General features: G+C 43.8%; 1 protein-coding gene across 1 annotated transcript; it reads left to right on the top strand.

Moving 5' to 3' along the window:
* The first annotated feature begins 9 nt into the window (after nt 1-9).
* MTF1 (metal regulatory transcription factor 1) lies at nt 10-18218 on the top strand. Its single transcript, XM_063355801.1, has 11 exons — nt 10-93; nt 389-853; nt 4706-4944; nt 5363-5494; nt 6025-6098; nt 6651-6784; nt 7660-7737; nt 8749-8851; nt 9442-9998; nt 10886-10952; nt 11956-18218. The coding sequence occupies exons 2-11, from the start codon at nt 440-442 to the stop codon at nt 12342-12344; spliced, it is 2187 nt and encodes a 728-aa protein (XP_063211871.1). The 5' UTR covers nt 10-93; nt 389-439; the 3' UTR covers nt 12345-18218.
* The last annotated feature ends 866 nt before the right edge of the window (nt 18219-19084 follow it).

Genomic DNA, 19084 nt, shown 5'->3' with positions numbered 1-19084 from the left:
CGGGCCGTGCGCGGCCGGAAGCGGAAGTGAGTGTGCTGGTAATCATGGTGCCGCCGGGGCGGGGAAGGAGGTGCCGCCGCTGCCGGGAGCTCGGTGAGCGCGGCGGGGGCGTGGGGGGCGGGCGGCGCGGCCCCGCTCAGGCCGCGGGGGCGGGCCTGGGGGGAAGTGTAGCACCGTGTTTGGGAAGGAGACGGCTTCCCCGGCCCGTGGGGCGGGGGCCGCGGCGCAGGGCCCGGCGCCTCCGCCGCCGCCCCCGCCGCCGCCCGCCTTGGGGCTGGGGGGCGGCCGGGGCCGCGGGGCACCTGCCCGGCGTCCTGCGAGCGGAGCGGGGCCCGGGCCGGGCGGGGCAGAGCCGACTGACCCGGCGCCGCCCGTCCTTGTGTTGCAGATGAGTCGTTCCGGGCTGAGTGCGCGGTCTCGCAGTGAGAGGCGGTGAGCCATGGGGGAGAACAGTCCCGACGGCAGCGCTATCTACTATGAAGCGGAGGAAGACGATTTAACCCAAGATGACAATATGATGAGGTTCGCTGATAAAAACGGGATGGTTTCTTCATCATCTGGGACGGTCTACGACAGGACAACTGTTCTAATAGAGCAGGACCACAGCGTGTTGGAAGATGATGAGGATGAAGGACAATGTGGTGATCACTTGCCTTTTTTACCAGAGGGTCATGAAGAAGGATTTCATTTAATAGCAGATCATGAAGGAATGTCCCAGGGTTATGTGCAACATATTATTTCTCCAGATCAGATTCACCTAACAATAAATCCTGGTTCAACTCCTATGCCAAGAAATATCGAAGGAGCAACGCTCACTTTGCAGTCTGAATGCCCAGAAACTAAGCTTAAAGAAGTAAGTTGCCAAATATCATTCTGAATTTTGTGCTTCTTGTGAGAGCTTTTCACCTGGTGACCTTAGATGCTTTGAAAACGTAGTTTTCTAAAGCTGTTTGGGAGGTAGTAGTTTTGTGGGTAGAAGTTTGCCTTGTTCTTAAAGGTTATTGTGTAGTGGAGTGAATGACACTCCATGAAATCTGCTGTTACTCTTAGCGATAGTAATGCTTTGTGCTGATAACAGGCTGTTTCCCACAGTCACTTAGTGGGTCAGCAGCAAAGCTGTGAGTGTCACTTTCTTGTGAAGCAGCCAGGAAGCACTTTTTGACATGTGGTAACACTCTAGATAGCAGGAAAATACGGTACTGAAAATGTATTTATATTAGTAGCGTGTGTGATTTTTAGCGGTCTTTTATTTTTCTTTCGGTTGGGTAATTATTTCCTGAGTTCAGAGTTAACTAAAAAGAACACAAACTCTGTTATGCTGTGGTTAACCACATTGTTGAGAAAAGCACATCCAAGTTGCAGGTTAAATTCCAGACTGTTGGCAGTAGCTAAAGTATGAAACTTAAGATGCTAAACTTGTAGTTTTATTATGTCACTTATAGGGAAACTATGAGAAGAAAATAAAGGAAGCTGTTGTATTTTGAAAGCTTAAGTCAGCTTACATATTAAAAATGGTGATTACTTTTAATTCTGTTTTCCTAATGAGTTCTGCCTGCATGAAAAGTGATGAGGGCTTGTGCAGACTGACTTGAGATTCTTGCTTTTTAGGCACAAAAGTAACACAAGTTTGACTGAAATACCAACACAGGGACAACTTTGTGCTTCCTTTTGGTGCTTCTGAGTTAAATAAGGGATGATCTGTACGAATGGCTGTGGTAGTATCAACTGCTTGTGTAACCGATATTCAGTGTAAGAGAGAATTACAGAAATGGGCCCTTGCTGAGAAAGGAAGCTGGGTTTGAACGCTCTGAATAATTTAGATTAGCAGGGAACCTTCATTATCGCTCGCTCAGCAGTGAGGAAATGGGGCTGTAGGAGGTCAGCTCTGCGATTGTGAAACTTCTGGACTGAGGTTTGCTCAATAAGCCCATTTAAGTCTAAGGAACTCCTTTTGCTCAGTTATTATTCCTATGAGCAGCTGCTGTATCCTACCTTCTTAGCTGCTAAAATGGTTAATTTTTTATGTCAGTCATATCAGTACTTTCTTTTCTGTTTGTAGGATAATAAGCTGCGATCTGTAGTGTCTGAGAACAGCGTGTACTAGCTAAACAGATGTTGATGACTGCACAAGCAATTATACTGATTTTATTTCTTCACTGCTTCTTTTTAAAAAATGCTTGTTAGACCTGGGATTTCCTAGTGAAATCCTGTATGTGAATTTATTTTCCATCTCTTGAATTAATTTTCGGGGGCGGAGGGGTGTTACCCTATAATTTGAATGCAGTGGAAATAAGTCCTAAGCATATGTGACACTCTTCCATCTTGAAAAGCCCTTTTTGTCCTGCTGTTTCAAATGCTTGATACGTTTTCTGGAGGTGGGGAGGGGAAGCTCTCAAACCCCTGAATATTTGGCTCATCTTGAAAAGTCAGCAGTCCAATTATTTGGTACTTCCAAAACATATGTAGCAGTTCTCACCCTGTTTTAAAGTCTTAAATTTTCAGGTCAATCTTAGATGTTTATGAAGCAAAAGAAGGTTTTACACTTCATTAACTACCTTTAACTTCCTTTTGTTATATTATAGTTCTCTCACTATAATTTTGTCTGTAAGAATAAATGTGATTATAGTCTTCTATTTCAAATTCATTAATTTTTGTGTTCAATGATGACATAGAAGAAATCGCAATTTAAGGGGAACCTCGTCAACTCAAGAGGAGTTAAAGGCAGACTGAGTTTAAGTAGACTTTGGCACGGTGTGTCAGATGCGGCTTTTGCCAGTCTTGTTGATTATTGGACAGTTAGTTCCTACTTCTAAGGTAAATGCTTAATTAAGACTCTTCTGGCTTCCCTCTGGCGTGGCTCCTTGGGAGAGACAGCACGCTGTCCTTTGCAAAAGCATGTGCCGTGCAGCTACAGCCCGTGTCTTCAAGGCACCTTGTTTCTGTACGCTGCGTATCCCGGCCATGTGTGGGTTTTCCTGTTGCTGCCATGTTTCTTTGTTGTTGTTGCTTGTGCGTGGTGATGGTCTTGACTACTTGCTGCTGTAACTGGAAGTCTTTCATGGTCAATATCTACATAATTTTATGTGTGTAATCAGTGCTTATTTGATGTGCTAATGTTCCTAACGTTCCTAAGAGAGGACTAAATGCTTTGCTGCTTTACAGAAAGTTTTATTTTAGTATCACTTCATGCCTGCAGTATCCTTCTCAGCATGATTTGTGAAATAAAGATTTGGCCTTTGAGAAAAGTGGGAGCACTGCAAGGCCTCTGTCATAGTTCAGGCCATTAAACTGAAAGTGTTACTGTCGTATTCCTTTAAATGTGTGCACTGGCAGCTAGGAACCAAATCCTTAATCTATAATTAATATTCTTTTCTTTCACTTTCTAGACCTAAATGTGAACACCTAGAAAGCTTAACAGAGTCCTCGTTTGACTTTTAGGTAGTTCATGCCTGTGTCAAATTGCTTGTGTATTATGGGAAGTACGGTGGAGAATGTCCTGTAATGCAATATGTAAAATGTTATTTATAGTTGTCTTATGCCTTGCTGGCTTTATAGTTATGATATTTCTGTGCTCTCTGTAGGATCTCTTATATGTCTCACCAGCTTTAATATTCAACAAATACTAAGGTTTTATCAAAGGAAGTTGAAGGTAAATGCCAGCCTGTTGTGGGATCAACAAGAGATTGACTCGTGTAACTTGTGAGACTACACAAGAGATTACTCAGCTCCTATATACTCAGATTTTATAAAGCTTTGTTAATGGAGTCCTACTGGCAATTTTGTCCCCTAAAAGTGATTTTATACTTACCTGACAATAGATCAAGGCATCCCATGTTATTCCGTTCTCAGCTTCCAAGCTGTGGCAGTAAAGAACGGTGATTATCAAATGCTCTTTTCTGATGGGCGTACGTAAAGAAAAAAAGAACAGTTGAGTCATGAGATGGGTAGAAACTGGTGTTACACACTGGTTACGTATGGGTTCGTCCGGTTCTCCCCAATTCAGTATCTGGTGTTTTTGAAGACAGTCTGCAGCCTTTTCTAAGCAGTAGTACTAGGTATTGTGAGAGAGGTGCTTTGTGCCTTGGAAAAGAGGAAGATTGCTGGCTGATGCCCTGCTGTATTATCTTCCTGACTAGTTTTTAGAATGCCGAATCTGCAGGTTCCTGCTCCTCTGCTGTGAGTTTGAGTTGCCTTTCTAAGCGTCTCCAAATTAACATTTATTGGAATACTCTTTTGCTTCTTGCCTGTCAACCATCAAGTTCTCTCCTGGGCTCTGTAGCCACTTTTACATGCTAAGGTTTCTCAACTGCAACAGTCAAATGAAAGCTGTCAGTCTGATAATTGATGTTGAAGATGAATTTATTCAAGCATATCGGATGGCTTATTCCTTCTACTTCACAAGAGAGAACGAGATGTAATTAAGCGTTATGACTTGTACGCTGGAAGCTTCTACGTGGTCTCTTTCTGCCTACAGAACTCTTCTTCTGTAAGGTCAGCCTGCTTTCCAACGTTTGCCACTCCTTCCTCGCATAGTGCAGCAGAAATATTAAGTTATCTGATAACTAAATGGCAATAATTTTTTTTTTTTTTTTTTTGCCTTTGGGGTCAAAATCTATTCCATGGTCTTTGACGTTTAACTACAGTTCTACCCTGCCTGGATTCCAGAAATGCTTAAAAATTAACTATGCAGCATTTTGTCTCTTAGGTTAAGAGATACCAGTGCACCTTTGAGGGCTGCCCACGCACCTATAGCACTGCCGGAAACCTGCGCACTCACCAAAAGACACATCGTGGGGAATACACGTTTGTCTGCAATCAAGAAGGCTGTGGCAAGGCCTTTCTTACCTCCTACAGCCTCAAAATCCACGTTCGAGTGCACACTAAGGAAAAGCCGTTTGAATGTGATGTGCAGGGCTGTGAAAAGGCATTCAATACACTGTACAGGTGGGAAGGCTCTGCTTATTTCTCTTGTAGTTGTGGCTGTTGCTGTTTTGCAAGTTGCGTGTGCTTTTTGTTTGTGTCTGAATACAATTGTTATGCTTCTTTCAGGTATATGGGTATAAACCCCCCAAAACATGGAAATGCGATACCAAGAGTAGCATGGCAGAACCTATCATGACATACTTAGCTTATTTATATTGTAATAGTGTTGAAGATGGTGCACAAACACAAGGAATTCATAGATTTGCTTGAGGACTTTGGAAGTGATACCAGTTACTTCTATAAGCTAGTTACCTTCAGTTCAGAATAAGTTAAGCCTTTGATCTTGTCCTGCACATTTGAATGAATGGCTTGCTTGCCTCAGGTAGGGGCCGTCTTGTACTACAAGTTGTAAGAGGGACTTTTTTGGCATGCTTTTTAGGTTGAAAGCACATCAGAGGCTTCACACAGGGAAAACGTTTAACTGTGAATCAGAAGGCTGCAGTAAATACTTCACAACGCACAGTGACCTGAGGAAGCACATTCGAACACACACAGGAGAAAAGCCATTTCGGTAAGATGCTGGTTGGCAGTTTTTACTTCCGTAGGACTTCTGTAATGGGCCACCTGTGTCAAAAGGCAGCTATTATTGTCCTGAATGAAAAGCTCTTCTCATAAGAAAAAAGTGACGGCGGCGAGTGTTTGAGCACGTTTGTTCTAGAGCTCCCTCCGTTGCCTGTAAAAGTGGGTGAAATGACTGTCTTCAAAGACAAGAATAGCCAAGCTCTTTTTTTAAATGTAAACGTGTGTCACGATGAGCACGTTTCTAAAACATACTGCTGCTTCTCTGCTGTGAATGAATGTTTATCCTGTGAAGGAGGTCCCCCCAAATGCAGACTTCATGCTTGAATTTTCAAGTCCTATTCAGAGCCCTGCTGTAGTCTGTGTAGCACACGTAGCAGCTGTCGGGAGAGATGTGGTTGCTAACACAGAGCAGCGTTGGGCCTGATTTTCAGAGTCCTGGGTCTATTGCAAAGCATGATCTGAAGTTGTAACTAATGCATCGAAGCAGCCTGATGCTAACTCTTCTGTGGTGTCATTCAGGTGTGAGCATGACGGCTGTGGAAAGGCTTTTGCTGCGAGCCACCACCTTAAAACACATGTTAGGACACATACTGGTAAGTCCCAAGGGTTTGTTTTTTCTTTAATTGAGCTTATTCAGTTTATACTAACTCTCAGAATCCTAATATGTTTTTATACTTTTATATATATATATATATGTGTGTGTGTATAATATGGGAGTGACACCAAGACGAGTGGTGCAGTTGATCCGCTGGAGGGAAGGGATGCCATCCAGAGGGACCTTGGCAGGCTGGAGGCGTGTGCCCGTGTGAACCTCATGAAGTTCAACAAGGCCACGTGCAAACTCCTGCACCTGGGCCAGGGCAAGCCCCAGTATTCCATTTATGCCTGACGGGCCTTGAATTTCATGAACATGTTTCACAAATGTATCGGTAACAGTGCATAAAAATTAAATGTTGTGTTCTTGTGTCAGTTCATGTGGTAAAATGGAAGCTTTTATCTGCAAGACTCCCAAGAATGCTTAATGCGTGAAGTGGCATTAAACAATCTTGTTTGTATAAAACATTATCACTCTCCTATGTGCTTTAAAAGTATGTGTCTCATACAGCGTTTGTAAGTTTTGCTATATGTGTTTTTGCTGTCTATAGGGGAGAAACCCTTCTTCTGTCCCAGTAACGGCTGTGAGAAGACTTTTAGTACACAGTATAGTCTCAAGAGTCACATGAAAGGTCATGAGAAAGGACATTCCTATAATGCACTTCCCAATAACAATGTGTCTGAGGTTAGTAGCACTTCTTCCTAATGCTTCCGTGTTAGGTGGATACGAAACCATACCTTGCGGAAGAAGTTACTTGGCCTGCAGCTTCTTCTAAAGGTATAACTTTTGAGGCTGGGATTTTCAAAGGGAATTGTAACTACTTGGTGCGCTGTCTCCCATGAAGGGGCCTGCGGGCGCCTCTCTTTTGAATTGAGAATTCAATTTCAATTCCGAAATGGCTGGCATCCGAGAGGGCAGTGTAGGGTTACTCTCATCTGCTGTGTTTATAGCATGCTGATAGTAAGCAGCAGGATCAGTATTTCTGAAACTTCTAGCATGGTATTTGCTTATCAAGTTGGTTTTGGTTTTTTTGTGGTGTTTTTTTTTTTTTTTTTTTTTTTTTTTTTTTTTTTTTTTTTTAGAAAAGCTCATCTAACTTTGTCTATTTATTTTAATCATATTAAAATTAATGCTTGGGCTACTGCTGCTTTGACGAGTATGCCACGTACTGACACAGGTTTATAGGGAATTTTATATTATCGTGCTTTCCTTGTAGATCTTATGTTTTAATTGAGACTACGTAATAAGCACGTGAAGTAAAATAAATACTAACTGTTAAGGTTTAAATTTTTTATTTTCTGTAGGCTGACTTGTTCCTGTGCTAATTTCAAATTCCAGCTTATTTAGTTTTTTTGAAGTGATGTGGAGGAGATGTTAAGAATCCTTGACAGTTACTAAATATACTTTGCTTAGTAATATTGCTCCTTTGATTTTAGAACTGACACTTGGGTCAAAAAAATTCTGCGTAGGCAGAATTGTATGGACTCTAAAAAGTAATTTAAAACATTCTCACACTATCTTTTTAATATATAACTCGATTTCTTTTTTCTTCTTTACAGGATACAAGCCACTCGCTTTGTCTGAGCGACTTAAGCCTCATATCAACAGATTCAGAATTGCGGGAGAACTCTAATCCGGTGAGTTACTGTCTGGGAATTGCCTCACCCATAATCTGGGTTTTGCGTTTTTTAATGGCGCTGTGCTTGTCCTGTCAGCTAGAACACAGCAGATCAGAAACGTCTGGCTGGCTGCTTCTGTTCCGCGTCTTCAGGCCTCCGGCATGCTCTGCTTTGGGCTTTCATTTTGCTGGTGGAGATGAGTGACTCTGGGTAGAACTAGTTTAGATGTACTGAATGCTGCTCTCTTGGGTGTCTTGCCGTAGTTTGCAGGACAAAAAGCGTGTTTCTTACACACCCTGTCGAGCCTGTAAATATGACATTATTGCTGTCCTTTTTGGAACGTTGGAACAAAAAAATAAACGCTTCTGTCCAAAAGCAGAATAACTGAGTGAAAGAGGGATTTTCCTCCAAATTATGCTGTGCTTAATTCAACCTGTTTTTTAAAGGGTCTCCAGCTGATTTTACCCTAATACTTGCTTATTGATAACTGTTGACTGAGGTTAAATTTTACATTGAGGAAAATTAGATATTAATGAGACCGTGTAATTCTTTTGTGCTTCGATGTGGAGGCAGTATGCAGCTTTTCAATGTATTCTGTTCCTAGAGCAGCGTGGGTGATGGTAGTGCATAGTCCAGGATGTAATCTAAATGGAGCCATTTTGTTTCTGCTCCAGAAAAGGTTTCACAAACAGCCAGGAACAAATTAATTTCTGTTTCTAACAGAGCATTACAAGAAATAAGGGCTAAACAAAGTACGGATGCAGAAGAATATATTTTACTTTTGAAGGACTTATTTATTTTTGTAAGGATTTGCTCATTATGTTGGTAGTTTTTATTACCCACAATGAAAATCTAAGTGTCATTTTACACTAGATAAGTGAAAAATGTTGCCTTTCCTGAAGGTGGCTGGTTAATTGGAGAGTTATTTCTGACATCCGTATGCTGCTTGACTGGGATTTGTGCAAAGTTTATGGACACCTGAGATTATAACGTTGTCTGATGTCTTCCTCTTTGTTTTCTGTTTGCCAGACACACGGACAAGACCTTAGCACAATCTCACCAGCAAGCATCTTTGAGTCTATGTTTCAGAGCCCAGATCATACTGCAAATCAGGATGACTCTCAGCAGACAGGTACAAATTCTATCTGCACTATTTTAAGAGAGAGCTTTTTGACAGTTTCTCCCCCTCTGCGTGCTTGTACTTAATTCATTGTTTCAGACTGAAGATTACTGCCTCACATAACTCCGAATAGCAAACAGAACTTTAATTTCAGTGTTGAAACTCCTTTGTGTTGAAATGCGTTGGATTCACAGTCGGCGTGACGCTCGGACAGTGACGGGGGAACTGCCCGAGTATTTACAGCATGCTGCTGTACAGCGCTGATGGTGATGCTCTTGGACTTGCTGCATAAACGTTGTTTTCAAGCTTCCTCTCTTGATGTAGCTGCACAAACCCCCTGATAAAACGGCTTCTTAGAGAGAGCTAGTGAGGCTGATCAACTTGTGTGTAGTATTGAGCGTCACCAGCTTCCTGAATTTGGGCCTACTTTTAGATTTCACCGCCTAGTGTTACATGGTTTTGAGCACTGGTCTGAAGGTGTGAAAGTGGAAATGCTTTACTTTGCAAAAATCCATCAGCCAGCTGATAAGTTTGTTGAAAAAGTTGTTTATTCAGATCTTAAGAGAACTGATGTATCTCTTTTTCTTTCTGTCTTTTGGCAGCTGCCTTGATTGAAGGTTTTAATGGCGATGCAGACTCAGTCACTGCTGTTCCACCTTCTGCAGGAGACTCGGCGTCGTTGTCTCTTCCACTTGTACTGCAGCTTGGCATCTCTGAGCCTTCGCATTCAGCACTACAAGCCTCAGCAGCACCTGCTGCTCCCTCCTCCATAGGAACCAGCTCACAGCAAGCTGCATTTGGAAATCCTGCAACTGTTTTACAATCCCCAGAAGTGCCTGTTCCTCACAGCACACAGTTTGCGGCCAGTCACCAAGACTTCCTGCAGCACACTCAGACACCGCCACAGCCCATCGTACAAGGACTTTCGGTGGTTGCTGGGGCATCTGCCCCAACAGCATCGAGTGCCACTGAGCCCCTGCCAGCTGTAGTTCAGACTGTGCCTGTTGGTGCGAACTCTGTTCTGACCAGTAATCCGACTATAACAATTACTCCTTCTCAGAGCACCGCTATTCTGCAGTCCAGCATTGTCATGGGAGAGCAAAACTTGCAATGGATCTTAAATGGTGCCACTGGTTCTCCGCAAAGCCAAGAACAAATGGTTAGTATATGCAGCACAGCTTTGAAACAGCTTGAACCGTCCCTCTTCCTCCTAGAGTCCTTGCCTTTGAAAAGGATGGGCATCAAACCTGGAATTGTAAGATACAAACCAGGAGGGACTATATGTGTGTCACCAACACAGCCCCTAAAATAGATAGAGAAATAAATTGAGAATAGACAGAGAAATCCAGGGTTCAGAAAAAATTTGCTGTCGTCCTTTCCCCAGGGACAGACTTCTCCCAGCAGGTATCAGCTTGCTTTATCCAGGAGAGCGCACCACGTGGCCTGAGAATATACGTGGGTTTTAATCTATTACTTTGGACAACTAGAAGCACAAAAAGCGCTGTAAAGTTTGTGTTTACACATTTTGTAATCTGTCTCTTCCTGATACAGCCTGATAAAGATAACGAAAAGTTTTCGAGGAAAACAGTGTTTTCTGGTTCTCCAGTAAATCTGGACAGCTGAGACTTTGAGTGTTTTATCTTTAAGAATGCTGTCGCTGTCTTTAGACTTTCTCAGTTGGAAATAGTCAAGAGTGAATGGCAGCAGGTACAAGCAGTAGGAGCAAGCACAGCAGGTTTTTTAAGAATATGGTCTTTCAGATATCAAAACCGACTAGCTGTGTTAACAAGCAGGTAGTGGGGAGGGTGATTACTCCCTGTCTTTAGGACTACTGAAGTAATGCTCTGAGTTCTGCAATAGCCAGAACATAGCCCAGAAACAAGCTTAAGTGTTATATTTTTTAAGTTGTTTTTTTTTTTTTCTGTGTGTTCTCTTTGCAATGTGTGTATAGCTGTTTCTTTTGATTGCAGCTATTTAGAATTTGAAGAATAGAAATTTGATTGGAATCAACTCACACTTTTTTCTTTTTTTTTTTTTTCCTTAAAGCCACAAGTTCCAAAAGTAGTAGAAAAGGTTTTTTTTACCACTGCATTACCAGTAGCTGGCAACACAGGTAAGCTTGATGCTGAACTTCCTTTCTTTTTCTCTGTTGTACTGTTACTTGACCAGGTTTTGTGGTGATTTTATTGCTTGCAGAAACGTTGAAGACGATCGTGGTTTTTTTTTTTTTTTTTTTTTAACCTTCCTGGGGTTTTAAGCGCAGTCTGATGCGGATTTATAGATCGGTGCTGAGATCCGTCCTGTAGTAATTTCTCTAACAATAATCAGGTTCACAAATCAGATCTGGTATTCATAAAAATGGTATTTTAATGGAACTTACAGAGAAGAATAAGAGATAGAAATGCAAGGACACAATTTGTTTTTTGTTCTTTTAAATGAAGACATGAAACGGGTAGTAAAACTTAAATCAGTTCTTTAGTAATTGTTTTTTGTAAGCACTATCAAAATGATACACAACTGTAGAAGTTCTGTTCCATAATGTGCTTCCTACACGGTGTTGTTGTATTGCAAAGATGAATCAATCGGAGTCAAGAGAGATCAGGTAAGCTTAAAATTTAAATCTTCAAAAAGAAAGGAAGCCGGGCAAGTAGAGCAGCATAGGAAGAGTGAGGAGGAAGCGTGATGAGCAAGATGCGAAAGGGAAGCAGACAAGAGAACGTGAACAGGAAAATACCTGTGTTGATGTCAAGGAGTAGAATTACTGGTGTAATGTTATATCATCGTCTTCAAAGATCGGGGGCATTTGGATGCTGCTCTTTATTGGATTTTATGCTGTAAAGGTTACAACGGTTGTCAGAAGAGACATACTGTGCTGCGTAAAAAATTTAGATTGGAATTCTAGTGCCTGGGTTCAACCTGAACAGGCTGCTCATCAACAGAGTACCTGCCGCTTTTTTCTTAGTTATCATCTGCTAGAGGTATTAATTGTGCTTGGACAAAGTAACACATAATCTGTGCCGCAAGGTGCGTACGATCTAATTTAACAAAGATGATTTGTCTCTCCCCGCTGTGAAATTATGTCGTTCCGTTGTGTTTTGTCTTTGTTTCACCTTCAGGAAACGCTGTTCAGCAGATTGGTCTCAGTGTTCCTGTCATTATTATAAAGCAGGAGGAGGCCTGCCAGTGTCAGTGTGCCTGCCGAGACTCTGCCAAGGATAAAGCCACCGTTAAGAAGGAATGTTCCTCACCTGATTCAAAAGCTTTGGAGCAGCCAGCTCCCCAGCTGCAGCCTCAGACCTTTCCTTCCTCTTCCCCTTCTCCTTCCTGTGGGCAGGGCAGTCAGATAGTTAACCCTTCAGACTCGCAGACTGAAACGTTAAGTGCCATGGATGTATCGGACTTTCTGTCCCTCCAAAGCCCTGAAACCCCATCTAATATAATTCCAATCGAAGCACTACTGCAGGGTGAGGAAGAAATTGGTTTGAATAGCAGCTTCTCTAAGTGAAGATGTTCCAGATTTTCCTTTGCACCTGGAGGGTAAAACCCTTCTCCTTAGAAGCAGAAACTGAAGGATCGATTCTTTCTCCTTCCTCTTTGGAAGTTTTGTGGCTTATTTCTGCTTCACAGATGTCATCTTAGTCACGTCCCAGGTACATCCGTCTTTGAGAATCTATCTAAAAAAAGAAAAGGAAAAAAAAAAAGAAAAAGCTAAGTTATATATGAACTGTTTTGGCTGCACTGTCTGTCACTTTTGCTTGTCATATGTGAACACAGAAGTTAAGGTTACTCGTGTGCAAAAAGATTTTAAAAAGAAAAAGGGGGGGTTAGTTTGTCTCCAATTGCACATCACTTATGTTTGGGATTAAGGTACTGGCAGCGAGTGGGTCTTTGTTACAGCTCCTTGGGTCTATAATTTTCCTCTGTCTCTTACGTCTGATACTAACCATGCACTATAGGGGGAGCCCAGGAAAGGATTTGCTGTAGTAGAAAATGGCATTATTGTAGAAGATGATTTATCCACAATTTTATTGGAATGTGATTGTCACATCACTGAGTTGGGAGCTGATGCCTGGGTTTGCTTTGTGGCAACGCTGTTACTAAAGCCTATGGAAACTTTGTGGAATTTATTTCAGTCGAGCGCAAGCACCTTGTGCTCCTGATAGATCTGTTCATTTAATTTCATTAGGACTTACAAGTGTGGTGGCAGACACACTGTTTCACAACGTGGGAACACAATGGGAGCCCCTGCTTACTCGGGGTCGAGTCAGGTTTTTTTTTGCCTCTCTCTGAAGGCCGCGGGGGGTCCCAGGAGTAGTCAGAGTGGTGCCTCTTGCTCTTTTGATTTATTTGGCTCTGTTCAGAAACAAGTCATCCTCTTAACCCCCGCGACTGTTTAATCAGGAGCATGGTGCCTTTGCTGGTTACTCTCATCTTCTGTCAAGAACAACTCCTAGGAAAATATTCAGAATGATTCAACATAAATTCAGTTTGAATTCAGTGAGTCTGTCCTTCAGCTGTCCCTAAACGCTTCCTTTTTTTTTTTTTTTTCTGTTAAGCTACATAATTTCTGCCTGAATCTGCCTCCAACCTACTGCAATGCCAGCTTTTTGTGCACGGGGCTATTTCTTGACTAAAAGATGTTACACAACATAGTAGTTTTTCATATCAAACTGAAAGTCTATATTCTAACCTACTCAGGGTAAATAAAACACAAACCCCCCTTCCACCAAAAAGCCTGTAATGTTGCAATAAATGCAGTCTCATTCTAAATAGTTTATTTATGCTGCATTGTTTTAAAAAATGTAATTTTATAGTGTTTTATCCATCTTTCTGGCTTTGGCTGTCAGTCTTTTTGTGTTAAAGGAAAGAATATTAAATAGTCTTTATTCGGCTTACAGCGTTGTCATTAGCGAGATACAAAGATAATGACTGTAAGCCAATTAACGTGGAGTGTCTCTGCGCACTAAATTTAGGAATGCAAGCTCCTAGTGGATAGAGATCTTTCCCTCTGATCAAAGCTGCTCTCTGTACCTGCTGGGGGAGGATCATAGGAGTGCAGCCAGACCTTGGGATACGGATGGTTAGCAGGTTTATAGCCCTCTTGTGACATGCTCTGTGTAGCCTTACCAACACCGCTGTCACAGTCTTCCTGGGACAGTGGCGTCAGCGATCTCGTGTGTGCGATCCCCTTGCGAATCCTCTGCCAAGCACGGAGGGAGTCGGGCTGGAGGGAACTGGCGCTTCGCGCCTCTGACAACTTGCTTCCAGTCGTTAAGTGCAGGAGGGAAAACTGTGTCCCGTTAGGGAGGAGAGGCTGTGCAAAGAATGCTTTTTGCCTGTCAAGCGTTGTCTGACTCTGCCAGGGCAGAGTGCTCTCTTTTTTTGGTAATTGCAGTGATGAGCTTGGGGGCACCAGCTGAATGGGAAACACTAATTGTGTCTCCCCTCTGCGCGTGTTGGTGTGTGTTGCAGTGCTGTGGCAGCGGGGATGTGGGTCCTGCGGCAATAAGGTTTGCATCCGTGAAACACGGATTAACAAGGTGTTTTCCTTTTTGTTCTTGTAGCAGGAATCCCTCGAGGGCAGTGAGATGGTGGCCTCCTTTGTTTTTCTCCTATAGCTTCATCTGGTGATAGAGTTTGGTGTCACGGCAGCAAGAACTGCTTTGAACACACAAGAAATAGTCTCAGGCCTGCGTGGCTGGGACTGTCCTCCCAGGGATGCGTCTCCTGCCAGCTCTCCTGCGTAGAGCTCCACTTCCGAGGAGGGCAGGCAGCGCCTGGAGCTGCTGGGGGGGGTCCTGGGCACGGGCGCTGCGAGGGGCGCCTCTGCGTGGTGTGGCTGTGGTGTTTGAGGGTGAGTGGATGTGTGTGTGTGCGCGCGTGTGTGAGACTGCTGATGCGGATTCCTCTGGAGTTGTGGGGTTTTCTCTGATGGGGACAAGGGTACCAGATGTGGCCTGAAATGTGACAGCTGGGGGACGTAGCAACCTCTTCCGAGTCTTTCCATCCTTCAGGGAAGCGTTTTTCCATGCTACATTTGCTACTCGTAATTTAGTCCACCTAAAACACGCTTGTAGCATCTTCAGAAACTGCTTTGTGGCAGAAACGAGTAGAAGAATCTACCAAAGGCTTTGAGACGGGAAGCTAATTTGAAGTGTGGTGACTGGCTGCACGTGTCCTTCCCGAGCGAGCGGGTGTCGGAGTTTAACTCTGCTGCTTTCTCTTCACAGCTGCTGTCCTCTGTTGGTGTGTGCTGGGAAAAGCAACGTGTTCCAAGTTTACGCTGACTTTTAGGTGCATTGAGTTTGCTGTTACCCTCTTGTTATGTGCATCAGGCAGGCTGCGATTTAGGTGAAACTAATTAGGGTGTGTAATGAGGCAAGAGCAGCGTGATTCTGTGAGCGCCTGCATCCCACCTGGTCGCGTTGTACAGATGTGTGCTTTCGTTGTTTAATTGTTGGTCTGCTTTCCCGCGTGTTCCGTGCTGCATGTATCTGATCGGTTTTGCAGTGGACATGTGTGTGATCCCAGTGCTGTGCGATCGAACGCTGCCCTGACAGGGGGTCAGTAACGCGCTCGGATGGGAGGGGACCCGCGAGCAGCTGGCAAGAGAGGGCGGTCGCAGCAAAGCCCTGAGGTTCCTCGGTGCCAGAGAATTTTCTGCCCTTCTCCCCTTGTTGCCCCAGCATTTAGCATATTCACAATAACATTTTTAATAAAGGGAGGAGTTTCTACCACTGTAGATTTGGTAAGACATTGGATTCCCAGAAAGGGGTATGTTTTCTGTTAATACGCTGGAGCCCCCGAGAACAGCGTGCCCTCCCCTTACAAAATCTTCATTTCACAAACCCCTTTAATTATCAGTCAAAGAGCAAAACTGCACGGCTCCGGGTTGTTCTGTGTTAAAGGTTTTGCTGTTTTGTGTCTTTTGGGGATTTACTTGGTTACTTACACTTTCTAGATGGGTGCCGAAGCTTAAACGTGTAGAATGGGTCTAATTACCAACGTGAGTAGCTCTAGTCGCCAAGCAGTGACCCAAGCAAGCAGACTTGGCGTGCAGCTGAAGGCTGGAGAAGTCGCTTTTCATGCGTGTAGGTGGTGGAGGGATGGAAAAATCAGCACTGTTTAAATGCTGGTACTGAATTATATAGAACAAAGTACGAATTGGGCACTTCTGTAATGCTGACTGTGTCCAGGAAGACTAGTTCGCAGAACCTCATACTGGTATCTAAAATGCACTTTAGGTTATTTTATCTTTAACCCAATTGCTGCAATTTCTTTTGTATATACTTTCACAAAGTTTATTTTTGCTCTGAGTAAAAGTTAACAGGGGTGTGCAAAGATGAGCACTTAACTTGGTGCAATACTTGTAGCTAAAGATCATTGTCCCGCGTGGTCAGTCTGTCTGTGTCTGTCTAACCGAATCTCCGTAGTAACTAGCTCCGTGACATACTGCCCTTCCCTGTCTGTGCCCAAGAGAAATTATGCATCATTAGCAAAGTCCAATCTATGCAAATATTCCACTGAGAGCACTGTGCTTTCGCAGGCCTTTTCTCTCACGCTTTCTGGTGGGCTGCTTGTCACTTCTGTCGGACACAACTGTGTTGTTGGCGTATATTCTTTCTCCCTCGTCCTCCGCTCTGTTCTGCCACGCGAGTACGAACAGAAGTGACAAGCTGGTCTGAAACGGGCATGTTGCACCTTTTAAAATTTGTCTTGGCAATTGTTTTTGATGTCATGTTACCTGCCTTACTTCATGGAGGATGGCGCTTCTGCAGCCATCCACGATAATTGTTTTTGCAACTGCAGCAACGTCGTTAAACTGTTTACAGTACTCTTCCTGCACCGATTATAAACAGGGCTCGGAGAAGGAGCTGCTGACTGGCCTGTTGGTTGTGGAGCTGCTGGGGGAGAGGAGTTGAGGTGAAATTGCCCTTGGAATTGACTGGAGATGAAAAGCTGTTCCTGATTCCGGGGGGGGGCACGGCTGGCAGCCGCGTGCGGGATGTGGAGCAGCCGGATCTCGGTGTCGCGGTCTCTGTTGTGCCGCTGGCTGGCTGCGAGACCTTGGGCGAGTCGCTCGCCCTGCCCCTGCCTCCCGTCCCTCCCTCCGAAATCAGGAGCACGAGAACTTGTGTTTGTCAAATGCTTTGAGATCTACAGGTGAAAAGTCCTTGGCATGAGCGATCTGAGCTAGCTGGGCAGAACTGGTAGAGTCAATTTGGACTATAAGGAAAAAAAAATAATAAAAAAAAAACAAACAAAAAAGAAGAAAGCGTGTCTTTAATAAACCCTACAAATTTCTGATTGCATAGTTTTTAATTGGTACACTATTTTTTCCGTAACATATTTTGGAAACAATGTCAAGTTTTTATAAATGTTACCTGTAGTTGATACTCATGGACAGGGCTGAACTTTTAACTTTTTTGCGTCTTGTCTTGATAGAGATCATATGTTCTAGAAGTTGGATTCTGTGTCTGCACTGAGAAATGCAAATTAAACTGGATATTTATGTAGTAGCGTACGTAGTCTGAGTGTGTGTGTTCTTGGAACTAGTTTAAAAATCCCACACCATGCTTTTGATGGTGTGCAAGCTGGCCAAAATTTGGTTTGTTATGCAGTGTACACTTTCTCAAATAAATGCAGTTTCTACTTTTTTCTTACAAGAAATTTTTTTCATATGATCTTTTTCAGCAAAATCAAGGGTATGTTTTTGCAGTACCGTAGTTACAGTAGCTGGTATTTCTTGCTGTGTAGCTTTGTGTCCTTCCACTTGCTTACTGAACCGGAGCTGGCTGTCTGACCCTTGTTCTGGAGAGTTGTAGTTGCAGCCCCATCTCACCCAGCCCGGCACCGGCGCCCAGGGCTGCGCGGACCTCGGGTCCGGCTCCTCCCGAAGCCGCCTTCAGCATCGCCGTCCGCCCGGCAGCTCTGGGAGAACCGCAGTCTGGCTGCTTCCTGCTTTTGTTTCGTTCGGCACGTGTGGGGAGCTGGGCGCTGGTCTTGGAGATGACGAAATAAAAGAAAACCCCAGTTTTTCAAGAATGTGTGTATGGTGTTAAAAGGAATTTATTTAACTATGAAACACGGGAACAAATGTGCTTACATTGAGCAATGTGAAGATGTTAGTTACAGGTACAGTACTTCCAAAGGAAGAGCATCTCCAAAACCCAAAAAAGAGTAAAATATGAATTTGTATTTTTTGAAGAATGTAAAATGTGAAATAATGGTGTTTGCTTAATTGCTCATTTTGTATGAAGTTAATATTGTACTTTGAAATATCTGCAAAGAAGTGGAAATTAACTTTTTTGGAATTGAAAGCAATATTAATACTAATGGAATCCTAATTAAATGCTTATTTAAACATTGTGTTATAATAGTCTTTCCTAAGAGCATTTATAACTTAGCTGGGAGATGAGTGTGAGCGTCCTCCTGCCCCCTAGGCCAGCTCAGGCCATGAAGGTATTTCCAACAGCAGATGCTTCCCTCCCTCACCAACAGTGACTTCGTAAACAAACTTCACCTGGGCACGGATAAGAGATAGAGTGGATGTTGTGAATCTATGTGTTATTCCTCATTTTTGAAAGTGGGAAATGCTTGCGTGGTCCCTTTCCTGCAGACACCAGCTGTGCTCAGCATACCTCCCCCCGCCCTGGCGAGCGCCAGCGAGGTGCCGTGAAAGGCAAAATTTCCTCCGGTAAAGATGGTCATTTTAGTACCTAAAACCTTCACAGCGGGGATGCCCAGTACTTTCCAATAAAGAGAATGGGAACTTTGGGGAAAGCTATTGGCAATAAGGAAAACAGACTGAATCTCCACTCTGAATAAATCAAGATTTCAGTGTAGTAAAACAGTGTTTTAAAACATGTGGCAAAAAACCCTTCCCCCAGCAGCTGGAGGAGGCTCCAGCCCTCCAGGCGGGGCCTGCTCACAGCCTCTGCTCACGCAGCAGGGACTTGGGGAGTGCGGTTATGGCCGCGGGCCGGCTGCTCCCCACAACCCGGGTGCCACTGCAACTGCTCCAGCCCCGTTAGTAGCCCAGGAAAGTGGCCACGCGTGACCCCAAGGGGTGCCATCCCCCCGAAGGCCACGCTCGAGCAGCTGCCGACCGCTGTGTATGGAGGGGACGGGACGCGGACTGAGCCAATACCGCTTTATTTCAAAGTGCAGATTAATAAAATAAGGGATCAGTGCAACAAGAGAAGGTAAAGTCCAGGGCCGCAGCTGGGGCAGTCGGTGACAGTC

This window comes from Chroicocephalus ridibundus, chromosome 19, assembly GCF_963924245.1.
Source record: "Chroicocephalus ridibundus chromosome 19, bChrRid1.1, whole genome shotgun sequence".
Lineage (NCBI taxonomy): Eukaryota > Metazoa > Chordata > Aves > Charadriiformes > Laridae > Chroicocephalus > Chroicocephalus ridibundus.
The sequence above is the reverse complement of the archived record's forward strand: the minus strand, read 5'-3'. Positions and strand labels throughout refer to the sequence as shown.